At 46.4% G+C, this 13,626-nt stretch overlaps 1 protein-coding gene across 1 annotated transcript in view; it reads right to left on the bottom strand.

Moving 5' to 3' along the window:
- Positions 1 to 13,626, bottom strand: part of Delta (neurogenic locus protein delta) — a 59,917-nt gene that overhangs the window by 30,138 nt on the left and 16,153 nt on the right. The window contains exon 3 of the mRNA XM_076311762.1: positions 9,928 to 9,991. Within this exon, the coding sequence (XP_076167877.1) occupies positions 9,928 to 9,991 (64 nt within the window). The remainder of the gene's footprint in view (positions 1 to 9,927; positions 9,992 to 13,626) is intronic.

Below are 13,626 nucleotides of genomic sequence, written 5' to 3' on the forward strand. Positions count from 1 at the left end.
AAGATTCAAAACTCACGTCGCACGGATTCGATCGTTCGAGCGACAATCGAGTCCGGTGGAAAGAGGCACGGACCGAAACGCGCGAGTAATTAAGCATGTCCATCAGTAGGGCAGCGCAGAGGTGGTGCTGCGCCCGATGATGCGATCGAAGTGCATCGGCCTCCACAGAGAGCGGGAACGCGCGCGCGAACGCTCTAGAGAGAAAGAAAAGAGAGAGAGAGAGAGAGAGAGAGAGAGAGAGAGAGAGAGAGAGAGAGAGGAGAGAGAGCAGACCGGACGTTCGTCCGCTATTGCTACTCCGCCGGCGGCACGCATCCGGCACAAAGAGAGTAAGCGTATACACCAGCGCGCGCTCGCGCTCTCCGCGTTCTGTGGCTCTGGGAAAGAGGCGTTCTTCTTTTCTTCTTCCTCCTCTTCCTGCGCAGCCACCGTACGCCGACTCGGTCCCTCTTCCTACCGCCTACCTGTTTTCGCGCGGAGGAAGAAGAGACCCCGTGTGCTTCCTACTAAACATATTATCGTAATGGCCCGGCAGATTAGGAGGCCTCCCGATCAGGTGCCCTACCGAAAAACCTCGCGTCTCTCACGATGCAGCCGGGCTACAGCAGCTTGCCTGCCTGCCCGCCGGACCAGTTTTACGGTCGGTGCGTGCGAGACCCTCTGGCGCAGCCAAATGGCTTCGAGTATCGGGCCGTGCTGTATGGTTATGTACGGTCGGTAGCGTAAGGAAGAGTTAAGTGGTCAGCCCCTGTGTTCTTCTGCTCTCTTGCCCCCTCCCCGCCCGCCAGTCACTCACCCCCCACCCCTCCGCCAGTCACTCGCCCCGATGTTACACAGGACCTTATACTCGTGATCGACGATTCGCCCGTGGCTCGGTGCGGTCGCTAGGGATCTATTTTTAAACGGACGAACGTCGAACCGATTTCGTTGGTCGATTCGTCGGTAACGAAGTACGAACGTTTTCTCCGCGTTCGAGATCGTAACGGACTTTCCTTCCGTGTGTTTATCGTCCCTTGATTTCCATATTCTCCTGGTACGACACTCGCACGACCGTTTTACGGACACGGTACACTTCCTCGTTTTCTTAATCCTCGGACCGCGGGGCTGCGCGACGCGACTCACGCGCACAGTCGGCCGTCAAGTGACCCGTAGAGGTCGCAACGACTCGCAGTAAAACCTCTTGTTTGTACACAAGGCGCTGTTCGGCGTTCCGAGCCCCGATATTCTCCAACTACTCGAATTGTATATTCCTGTTCGGAAATCCGAGACAACGCGCATTACCGTATCTGGAGTTTAATAAGAATTTAATACCGGGTATCCCCACCCGCTACGGTATGGCCTACGCTCGGTTCCACTTCCCTTGTTTCGCGCAAGGTTTCATCGGTACGCGAACCTCGACATCGCTGGATTTTACTTCTCGGAAACTCAAGGTCGATCGAAAGAGATTCTCGGCCGATTATAAACCCCTGAGAGAGATTCCATTGTTATCGTAACGAGTAACACGCACCAAGGACCACGTGCTGTCGAAACGAAGTTTTCGATTTCGCGTCGCGGATCGAGGGGCTCGACGAAATCGCGTGTATCGTTTGCCCCGAAAGCGGTTCTTTCGTTACACCATCGATCGGACGGAGGAATATCATCGAGAACGAATAACGAACCAACGAACGTGGAAGACCGAGAAGAGTCGGCGAAGAGAGAAACAAAAGGACGCGGCGCGCAGGATTCGCCGATGGCGTGCCCGGGGATACTTAAACAGGATACCCCGGCCACCTCTTCCCAGAAGGGAAGTAGCGTCTCGCTGTCGGCGAAACGGGAGTCGAGGGGCCGGGTATACCTCGCCGCGGCCCTATCTTCCCAGGTGATGCTGCTACGAGTTCTGAAAACGTCGATGTTCGCACGCCACTGCAGATGGACGTGGTACGCGCGATCGACTCCGTTTATCTTCATTTTCTTTCGGGCCCGCTCGCCTCGATATTTTTATACGAGTGAAATAGACGAACGTGCCACGGTGATTTATTCGTGACGTTTATTCGATCGAACAGGTTACTCGGCTAGGTTTCAGCTCGCTCGAAATTGACATTGTGTAATAACTTTGAGGTTAGATTCGAAAGGTGCTAACACCATTGTGTAAATTATTCTACGTATGATTCCATACCGTAACTATGTAAACGGATAATAATAAATTGATATTGTGAAATAACTTTGAGGTTAGATTCGAAAGATGGTAACACCATTGTGTAAATTATTATTCGTATGATTCGATACTGTAGCTATCTGCACGATGTGAACAAATAACAACAATAATAATGTTTGCACAGTGACGAGTACATTTCATGTAAATGTTGTTCAACGTTATTAAATTTGATGCAAATCTTCGTGCGATTTTTTAATTAGATTATGTATGGAAATAATGATATTGACCGCGGGAAAAAATTGTACGTATTTATAGAAACTTTTCGGACACCATGTAGATAAGAATTTTTTCGATCCCTGGACTCGACCACGTTTATCCGCGCGCGCGTCGGCGATAATTTATTTTTCAACGAGAAAAACATTGGGGAGCTCGAACGCGTCATTAACGCACTCTCGACCCTCTGTTTGTATTTATAAACAATTGCACGAGGTGCTGATTTTCCGACGCTAATGAGAATTTCTACGGCGCTTTATAAATATTAATCCTGAATAAAACGTAATTGCATTTCGGACTGAATTATTCATACATCTCTGTCAATTATTTGTAGCTAGAAGCGTGGTAACAAACACGAAGTCAACGAAGAATGCGCCGGGATTAGAAAAAATCAGACGAAAATAAAAATTCGAGCGCCATCCGGATTGAAATTCAAATTGGCAACCGTACGAGCCAGGCGTGTATGAAAATATAATTAGAAAAAGAAAATATAAATAACAGAAACGAATCTGGGCCACGTTTTCACAATTATTCACGCTTCTGTATCAATCGAGGTTAAGTTTTATAGCAACATTTTTCCCCGCACCTCGTCTCCCCGGATATCATTTATTTTCGTGTATATTCGCGCAGGGGGTGTGGTAATGACAATAATAATGATGACGATGACAATAATAATGATAATAATGATAATGATAATAATAATGATGGTGGTGATGATGATGATGATAATAATGATGACAATGATGATGATGATGATAATAATGATGACAATGATGATAATGATAATAATAATGATGGTGGTGATGATGATGATGATAATAATGATGACAATGATGATGATAATAATGATGACAATGATGATGATGATGATAATAATGATGACAATGATGATGACGATCATAATAATAATAATAATGACGACGATGATGATGATAATAATAATGATGACGACGACGATGATGACAATAATAATAATGATGACGATGACGATGTCGATAATAATAATGATGGTGGTGATGTTAATGATGATAATAATAATGAGAATAATATTGATAATGATAATAATAATAATAATGATGATGATGATGATGATAACAATAATGACGATGATGATGTTGATGATAATAATAACAATAATAATAATAATGATGATGATACGAAAAAATGTGACCGGGATCATTTTAAATCTCGAGTTTCGAACGGCAGGATGCAACATTTCCTCGGCTCTGACGGAAGGGGGGCGAAAAAGTTAAATAAATAAATTCGGGTAAGAAAGAATCCGAGTTTCTACGATTCCGGAGGGTCAAAACATACCACCATCGTTGCGAGTCGAAGGAGTCAACCGTAGACGAAAATTTATCGTTTCCTTCCCCCCTCCGTGCACCACTCCACGTGACTAGTCACAACTTCCCCTTGGCGTTGCCTTTCGACGCGTGTATCATCGTGGGGAACGTTTAGGAGTCCGTTTTCTGCTTGACCACTGGGTCTCCTCTCCATACGTACGCAGAGTGCACCTGTAAACGCCCGGTGAACTCGAGGCCAGGCCGATTCAAGGTATTCATTAACGACGCAGCGCCGCGAGTGGCCAGACATTTTCTATTGTTCATTCAGAAACGAGCGGCCTGGGCGAAGGATAGCCCCGAGCTGGCAAGTAGCCAGATGCATTACTTACACACCGTTCGCCTGCGCTCCTATCACCGAGAAAAAAACCTATCTCTCTCGTAACCCCGATTACGATGTCACGGACCGGTTAACCCCGTTGTTTAACCCTTCGAGGCACTTTCAGGTCGACGCAACGCTTTTGGTCGGCCGCGTAACTCTTTGTTCGGTGATTACCGAGAGAGTGTTTCTGAATTGAATCGTCCAACTGTACCGATACGTTCCACGAATAAGAATTTAAGCAAAAATATTTTGAAAAATGCTCGAATACCAAAAGCTGTGGAAAGATATGCAACTTTTTGCACGGTTGAAGTAATTTTAAACGGAATATTAATTTTGAAATGGGATTTTTAATAAATATTGACCGTGCTCGGTCTATTATTTTTCTGTTAAGGAATACTTAAAAAAAAAAAACTAGATTCCTTTGTTTCGTGATATTACATCGTGTGCATTTTGAGGTTAGGTGTCGATAAATTGTCGATAATTGATCGTGTTCAATTTTACGATAATTAATTCCGTTAGAGACGCTTAATGAAACCTAATTGGCTCGTTTTGCACGATCAATCTTAACGCACAAATGTGATTTTAATAACCCTAAGTATTATTTAACGATGTTCGCGCTTCGAATGGAAACGTGACGATTATCTTTTCAATTAAGTTGTAGTGTAATTGTGGCTATTGTTGCATCTATTTTATAATGGAAAGATGATGTTTATCTCTACAGAATGCCGAAGAATGTGATCCGCGTGTTTCATGGCGTTCCATTGTATACATTTTAAGGTTAGGATGCGTTATAGGCATGTAATGAAAATTAATTGGCTCGTTACGTGCGATCAATTTCAATGCAATGGTCAATGATTCGGTTGCACTTCCGCTCTAGAAATGCCTGACACTATTGTTCCCTTCCTTTTTTTTTTTTAATAAAGCATTCTCGATCCTACGTTCATATTTCTCTTCTATTTCTACCTATAGAACGTATCGGCACACTTTGATGCCTCAATTTTGAAAGCACTCTGTACACAGCATATTTTTCAATCAAAATTCACCACAGAAATTGAAAATTCCCGTATAGTACCCTTTAACCAATATAAAATCTATTACACTGCATTCTCGCGGAAAATTGTTTTTTCTAAATTGTCCCAAAGAGCGTCGTCGTTCGAACACGAAAGTGGAACCGTAACTGACTTCCAGCGGTCAAGAAACGTCGCTCTACCGATTGGAGAAAAAAAAATAATTCACGCTTGGACTCGAAGAGTTGAAAAAATTTTATCACGTGAGAACGAAAAAAGGCGAGCAAGAAAAATATCGATCGGAAGGCTTCCAGGAGCTGCGGTCTTATCACCGGAATAGAGGCACCCGGACCAATTACCTCCCGTGGTCGTTATCGTACGAGGAAGGCAGGTGCGCTCCGAGAAACGCGAAGGACAGCGAGCCGCACACCCCGGCACCAACGGGCAACGTGCAAGCAGCGAGCGTGTGTCCCAGCGGTGGCCGAGGACCGAGAGAAAAGCGGTGGAGAGCGGTTGACGATCGCCCGATGACGTAAGCCTTGTCACCGGCGCGACGCTGTACAGGCCGGATTCCCGTTGCCGGTGCGTGCGAGCACACCGCAAAGCTGCTGTGCAAGCCTGCACACGCCGTCTTCGCGAATCCTACATTGACGCACGCGCGTTTCGTTTAACGAACCGCGTTACCGCAAACGAGAGAGCTCGCTCTGAGATCTACGAACGAAAGGAAAAGTGGCGTCGCGATTGAGTTACCGAAACAAATGAAACACAAGCGCGTGAAGCGCCTTTGGGGAATTCTAGCTGGAAGATACGAGGAGACGCGTACACATATCGCTGGGAAATAAAATTGAACGATCCTTTATATTGCTTTAGTACGGATCATTTTACCGGAAATAATTTTTATCGGTATCTTCGTTGTTTCGACTTTTTAACACAAAATAGATTAATAAGATATCTATTTTTTGATCAAATATCCCGCTTTAAGTATTATAAAAGACATTTCTTAACACATTATGCCCCAAAGAGTTAAGCAAAGAAACTTTTCGTTGGTAAAGCGCGTCTAATTTCGCGGAGGGTAAAATATCGGCGGCAATAGTTTCTCCGCGACCGATGTACTATAGGAGATTCGAAGGTCAGCTGTGTTTTCTTCCACGGAACGAGTCTTTTTTGCCGGATGTATTCGACAGCCGTTATCGCGTCTCGTCGCCGCGGATGTAAACAAACAGTAGGCGATGTTTCAACGCTGCTTTGAACGCCGAGATATCCCGGTAACGTTTATTCTCGAAATTCTCCGCGATTCGTGGGAATCACGAATCGGCAACGGTTAAAATTCGTTACGCACCGGTAGAGGGCGTTGCCAGTGAAAGTCGCGATCTTTACAAATTGAGAGAAAACCAAGAATATTGGGTAATAAAATTTTATCGAAATTTCTTTATTTTCGTACCGTGGCAAAATTTGTCTCCGAGTGTCGGGCCCCAACGCCGAATAATTCGCCGATAACTCGTCTCGCAGGTGCACTCCTCGCTTTCGAGAGCCGCATATTATCGGTGAGGTGGGCGGTAAACAGCGGAGCCAGGAAGAGGAGGAAAAGAGAAGCTACGAGGGCTCGGGAGGGGTGGGCGAAAGAGAAGGAGGACGGCGGTGGGCCTGAGAAAGGAAGCAGCATCCGAGCAGCGTACAGCAATAAAGGGCTCGTTTCACCAGCCCGTTGGGGGCATTATATTGTGCCCGAACGGCGCGCGATAGACCGTGGCACAATGCGAGCGGTGTGTTTCGGCGATAAAGGCCGGGAACGTGTCCAAACAGCGTCCGACGAGACGCGGATATTAATGGGGAGCTCTTTTCACCGCGGATGCGCAGGTACATCTGTGGGATAACGGTAGGAATTCCGTTCACCGAGGGGGCTTGAAACAAAGGAAGCCCGGCCTTGATTCCCCCGTAATTAGCGGCTCTGATGAGGCAGGAACGTTTGCTGTTATCGCGAAGCTACACTTTGTGGTTAGGAAGCTCTTCGTACAGAAATTTAATTAAGCAACGGTGGCGTTACCACCGTAAGTACATTACTCGATACACACATACACACACGCACACACTTCTCTTTCTCGCTGAGGTTAAACGACACTAAATTCGAGACCCGAGAAAACACACGATTTTTAATCGACTTGTTTAACCCTACCGGAAAGTATGACGCGGCAGGGGGTAACGGACGATCCGGGGATTATGAAACGTCGTATATTGTTCGATAATCCGAACTCTCCGAATCGATGTGTCTCTACTCGAACCCGATACGGCACAGGAACCGAGGATCGGTAGGAGGTAATGAAATTCTAATCTACGAATCGTCCAGTTCGCCTCCATCGAAAAGCGACCGAGGAGTGGCTGAATTCCACGTTGGGGAGTCGTCTATCACGGCAACTATTTCTGTACGGTTGGGCAGGTAGCACACGTCCGTCCGTCTCGGTCCACGCGGAACGACCGATTCGGCGTGGTGCGCGCGCAGCGTGCTTCACTCTCGAGACCGTGCTTCGGGCGGCGTAAGAAGAGCGGGACCGCTTAATTTCTTTCCCGAGGTCCTGGCGTCTGCCTGGCAATTAGAATGAACCGGAGACCGGAAGCTATACGCGGCCGTGCGGCGCTCTCATGCGTGTCGCTGGCGCGCACACACGATATATATCGTCCGTGCAGGCGGGTAGGGTATCCACACCGCGCCGATGTACATTGAATTTCGTTATTTCGGCCGGTGCTTACGATCGACGGTTTAATTCGGCGTTATCAGCAAGGGATCTGACCGAGGCTTTCCCCGGATGCGGAAGCAATAAACATCGACACAGAAGATATTTGCGTGCGTATTTTCCACGTTAATGAGGGAATATCGTGCGCGGACTACTCTCGATGAAAACATCGGCTCGTGATACTTTCGAGACAATTTTTTAATGTCTCCTCGCTCGAACTCGACGTTATTATTTTTTATTATCTTCGATGACATCTCGCGCCCGCTTTCGCGTACACTTTTGACGTTACGTTACCCCCCTTTTTTTTCTAAATAAATAAATCTCCGAAAGGCAAACCGTCTTTGGTACGTTCGTGCACTTAACCTCAAAATTCGTCGCTCTACTGGAATCTATCATAAACGGACTTTTGAATTTACGACGAGACGTAGAAATTACACCGCGCAACGGTTGTTCGCGTTGTTTAAAATAGCGAAGATATTACATATAAAGTGGCCTGATTCTAGCGGGACACCCTGTGTATGGGATACATCCATATCCTCGTCTAACAGAAGGTTTCGTGTTACCGTGGTGCGCTGGTGGAAGCTAGGTGCTACGGTTACACAGGAAGGAAACACTAGTGCCTCCGCCCGGTTCTCTAACCTCTTTCTCTCTCACTGGCTCCCTCTATCTGGCCCGTACGCTATGACACAACGGAGAGACACAGGGAGCCGCACTTTGTGCGCGCGTGCACGTGGACACGTTGCGGTAATGAGTAAGGAACATCGGTGAAAACGGGTCGAGAACAGAGGAAAAAGGAGCACGACGGACAGGCAGCTGGAACGATCGGTAGAATGCGGGCAGAGGCGTCGCGAATTGCGGTGGGAAAGCGATAACACAATGAACCGGACAGAGATTCGAACGAGGAGGTGGCGGTTTCGATGTCCCCTGATCTAAATCGAACGACCGTCTCGACATTGGGAATATACAGAGGGCACGGGCCACGACATTAAATAGAAACAGGGGATAACGATCGAAACGCTCTTATAAACAGAGTGTCGCTACTTCACGCGTTCCGTGCCGCCGGACCGATTTTTTTGTTACTTCTCGTTCAGTCCACTCGGGACGTATACATACCACATTATTTTGATTAATACTTTGGTCTCTGATTGAACATTGCACGGCTCGTGATAGTTGTAATAATGAAAAAAAAAATATAATCATTAAGAAGAGTATGTAGAGTTTAAGATGCATTAGACAACAAAGCGATAAATTTACTTTTTAACGTCACATGTTTGTTTATAGACAGAAAGGCGTATTACGGAGAATTTCGTACATAACCTGAACAAGGAAAGTTGAAAATAATAACTGATCGAAATCGATACTAATTTTCTCCATCCAGCTTGATTTTACCGAAAGAAACTATGGGCACTTTGTTTTTTACGTTTCAAGTCCAACACCCCGAGAAGCAACGACGGACAAGCCGAGACAATTCCGCGGAAGTTGACTTTGGCGTTCCGGATCTTCGTGATTTGAAAACGTCGACCAGGGTAGTCGAAGCGGCGAGACTAACCAGATATCTCGAATCGGTCGTGTCGCGTCCACGAAAAAAACGGGCAATATTTGTCCGCGACACAGGAAGAGGAGCCAGGGGAGGGGGCACGCCTGCGCTCCCGGAGGAAGGGTTCGGGCTATCGAAACCATAAGAAGGAACGGGGCGGAAAAAGGAGTACGAGTCGGGATGGAGGTTACGTCTCTGGTGAGTGTCGTGCGCGCGTAGACCGGAAGTGGCTTCTCGACTGGTTCGGACCTGACGCATGGCGGCGCTGCTACACAGCCCAGCTGGACTGCACATGCCCGAACCGTCTAAAATCTTCCCCGTATTTAGAGCCGTACAGAGACGCGTAGGTGTAGAGAGAGAGAGAAAGACTAATTTTAAAACGATCCTCGGTTCGTTCGTGTTTTTTTTTTCCCCTCCTCGTTCCTCCACTCTTGTTTTTATTTAGAGGAGCGCGTGCGAGCGCACTCGTGCCGCGTCGGCTGGTACAGCACGACGTAGACAGCAGCGCGCGCGTCCAGATACGACGTCGGAAGGCTTAATAGGAAGAGCAGCGTTTCAAGAGGTGGGGGGAGAAAGGTTACTTACCGAGCGAGTGGTGCGTCGTGTTGTCTGTGTCGTGATAAGCCTCCACTATCAGCGAGAAGGTGCCCTGGGAACAGAAGGCAACGGTTGGTGAACTTTTAACGCTCCACGAATCTCGAGCGATTAACCCACTGACACGTCTCGACGTTTTCTCTTATTTTTACAAACGAATTGCAATCGTTGAACGATCATAATATCGCGTGTAATAATTACACCGCGGACTTTGTACATTTGTTGCTTATACGGGTATATAAAATATGTATCAAAGCTATAAATATGTATTACTTGTGAGAATACGATGATATTGTTATATTATCGTGCACTATTTAATGAAATATATTCTGCATATTTTTTTTTCCCAAATTTGCATTCACAACAAATACATAAAATTCGCAGTGCGATATTAATAGAAAGAAAGCGTGGAGAAGAAGAGTGGAAACATAAAAAAAACAAAAAGTTTCATGTATAATGTATAATAATACCGTTGTATGTTTTTGATCTCTCAGAAAGATACTGTGCAACACTGATATTATGCATTCATACACGGAGTAATTGTTTATTATTTAATATTTATTACGTAATATTTTTTCTACTAAATTTGCAATTGTTAACCGATTCAAAATATTTTTACTTTTATATCTCGTATTAACCCTTTCTGTCCCAATAATTTCACACAGCATCGTACGGTACTTGTATTTTAACACATCGACCTAAATCATTTTTACATCAAACTAACAAATTTGGAACAGAAAACGTTAACGGACCAAAAATAATTAACCCATTTGAATCATTAAGAGAAATAATCCACGCACAATTATTTTCAGTTGCTGCGTGTTTTAATCAAGTAACACTAACTAGATATTGAAAAAACGATCAAATAAATAAATACAAAATTATTTTTAGTCATCAGTGAACCAGTCCAAGCTTCACATTTGGTCTATTCACTATCGAAGATGCAAATGGGTTAAAAGATTAAAAAAAAAATGCCATCGTCAGGACGAGCGAAACTTTCGTCCAGATAAAAGGTAAAAAGTTTTCGTTGCTTTTCTCGTTGGATAAAAATTTAGAATTCGAATTAAACAATATTTTCCAATCGACGAATAAAAACAATATTTCCCAATCGACGAACAATAATTCAACTATTCGTCTCCGTAGACGGTAAAGGGTGGACCGAAATCTCGATATTCGGGCGTCGAAGGCCCAGTAACCATGGTAGCGCGCACGCGCAACCGCACGCGTGCACAAAAGGGGCAACAAAGTGTCCCGGTTTCGGCGCGAAAAACGCGGCAGCTGCGCGTGCCGTCGCGTATCGCAATTAACAATAAATTAAACGTTCCGAGGCGGATCTGGCGCGTCGCGCGCGCACCTGCCGCGCGTTAGAAGGGTGCCTCTCCTCCTGTCGCGACGAAGCGTGTCTAAAAAGCCGGGAGAACGCGACGGGGTCACGTGTTGCGGGGTAGATGGAGCGCGAACCGGCGGCGGTGAGTAACCCCTCCCCACCGCCCGAGTTAGCCCCGCTGGAATTGCCGTGGAAGCTATCGAGACGAGGGGTGATCCCCTCCCCACCCTCAACGACCGAGAGGGGTTGGGGTGGGTAACGTTTACGCAACGACCACCGGATATAAATCGCACGGGGCACGTGCTCGACAAGCGGGATGGTTAATCGTAACGCGAAAATAAATGATCGATCGACGTGCGCGCGACCGTTTAAACGCTGGGAATGCGGTGTCGTTCCCGGGAAACCTGTTATACTGTTTGTATAATCCATTATGGATATGTCTATGCAGAACGAGTAGCACGCGCGACCCGACCATTGTGTAACAGAAATTACCGTCTTATTGCACGCAACGATCTATTAATTCTCGCTCGGGCGGCCATTAGCCCACGAATTAAGAAAATACCCACCGTAATTGACCGATTGGGCACCTCGATAAGCCGATCGTTCGACGTAATTGACCGGGGACGAAATTGGGAAATTAATTGACCGGGAAGTCCCGAATAGTTCCGCTGGGAACTTCCAAGTCACGGAAAAAAAGTTGCACCGCCCGAAGTGAGCGAGTCGATTAATTTATTTTTTGTTTTCGTCAGGGTCAAACTCGCTTCACCGGTTCCGTACCGCTGGATGTTGGAGAGAATGCTATTGAACGACGGTTACACGATGCGAGAGGAAATCTATTTTTACGATGGTAACGGTAGATATTAGAGTAGCTTGTGCGACATGCAATCCTGATCCTCGGGGAAGCGAGCTTTATTCGATAGGAAAAATATTTATTTAATATTTGCTCGATAGTTGTTCCGTACAAAAGTCTCGATACTTAATTCTAGCCCTCTTCGGTGCATAAAAATTTAATTGTCTATACCCAGAAGTTTATACACGGTGAATTCGAATAGACAAAGCGAAAGGGTGAAATTTTGAGTGAAAATAAGGGTCTGGATACTTGAGAAATTATCCGAATTTCCTCCGAGTACCCATCGTCCGTGACGTCACCAACGGATTACTCAACAATGGACAGCGCGACGTAGGCCCTCGGCGTGCTATTCCGAGAAAAAGGAAACCGAACTGGCTTCAATTTACTCGTTCGCGCGTCTACGTGGAAATCCAGGCGCGAAAGGCCCCGCGTGGGCGTCGAATCGCTCGCACGACCATAAATCCAAGCACCGATACTCCCTACGGAGGGACGGACGAACGGACGGGCGGCCCACGCCGCGCGACACACGCATCGTGTGCACGCCGCCTGGACGAGCGGCATATTATTGTGTAATAAGTACGTGCCGTACACGCGGCGCCCCGGTACGTGTGCGTGCAGTGATAATGCGACGTTTAATTATTAACGTCACACGCACGCACACACGTAACCATGTACCTGACACAGAGAGAGGAGCGGCTGGTATTACACACGACCTCGTTAGTCGTTGCCGCACCGTGAATAATAAATGTTTATATCCGGCCTCCCTGTCATCGTCGCCGTTCCTGTTCGCATAAACGAGCGCTCGACGCGGACGTGCCGCTGGGAACAATTCCATTATTAAAAAAGATCGCCCCGATGCGATCTGTCGACGCTAGACGGCGACTCGCGTGAGAAATCCGTTTCGCGACCGCGACGACACGAATGGTCAATCTTGTCTCCGTCACCCCTCCCCACGAAGACGGATTAACCTAGTTTTCGGGAGATTCACGAGACGCGATTACGAGCGTGCGAAGTAACGAGCATCGATAACGATACCAGCGCGGAAATAATCGCTAATGGATATTGTGTCATAGACTACCGCGATAGAGATGCAGCCGAGATAATTAAATGCAAAATTGCTATCCGACGCGAGAGATCGCGAACAGTTATAATTCCCATAAATAGTCGAACGATCGTTTCCACGACACGAATGGTATCCGTGGCACTCGTGTCTCTCGAACGATTAACCCGTTTAATACGTCGAGTAACAAGTTTTGTTTGTATCATTTTATACCGCATCGTGTCGCACCAATAATAATTTAATGGGCAACCGCTCGCAAACGGAGAAACACTGTCGAAGAAATTATCGACGAGTTCGGTGAAAATTGTACAAATTAGTCGTAACAATGAGTCACGCGTATCGAGATAATGTAGATTGTGTAACAAACACGTAAGAGAAAGGCACAAATAATACCGATTGCTTTGTCCGCGAAGACTCTCTGTACGTATAAGTGTACGGGTACCGAGTCGTTTT

The sequence above is a fragment of the Ptiloglossa arizonensis genome, chromosome 5, assembly GCF_051014685.1.
Source record: "Ptiloglossa arizonensis isolate GNS036 chromosome 5, iyPtiAriz1_principal, whole genome shotgun sequence".
Taxonomy (NCBI): Eukaryota; Metazoa; Arthropoda; class Insecta; order Hymenoptera; family Colletidae; genus Ptiloglossa; species Ptiloglossa arizonensis.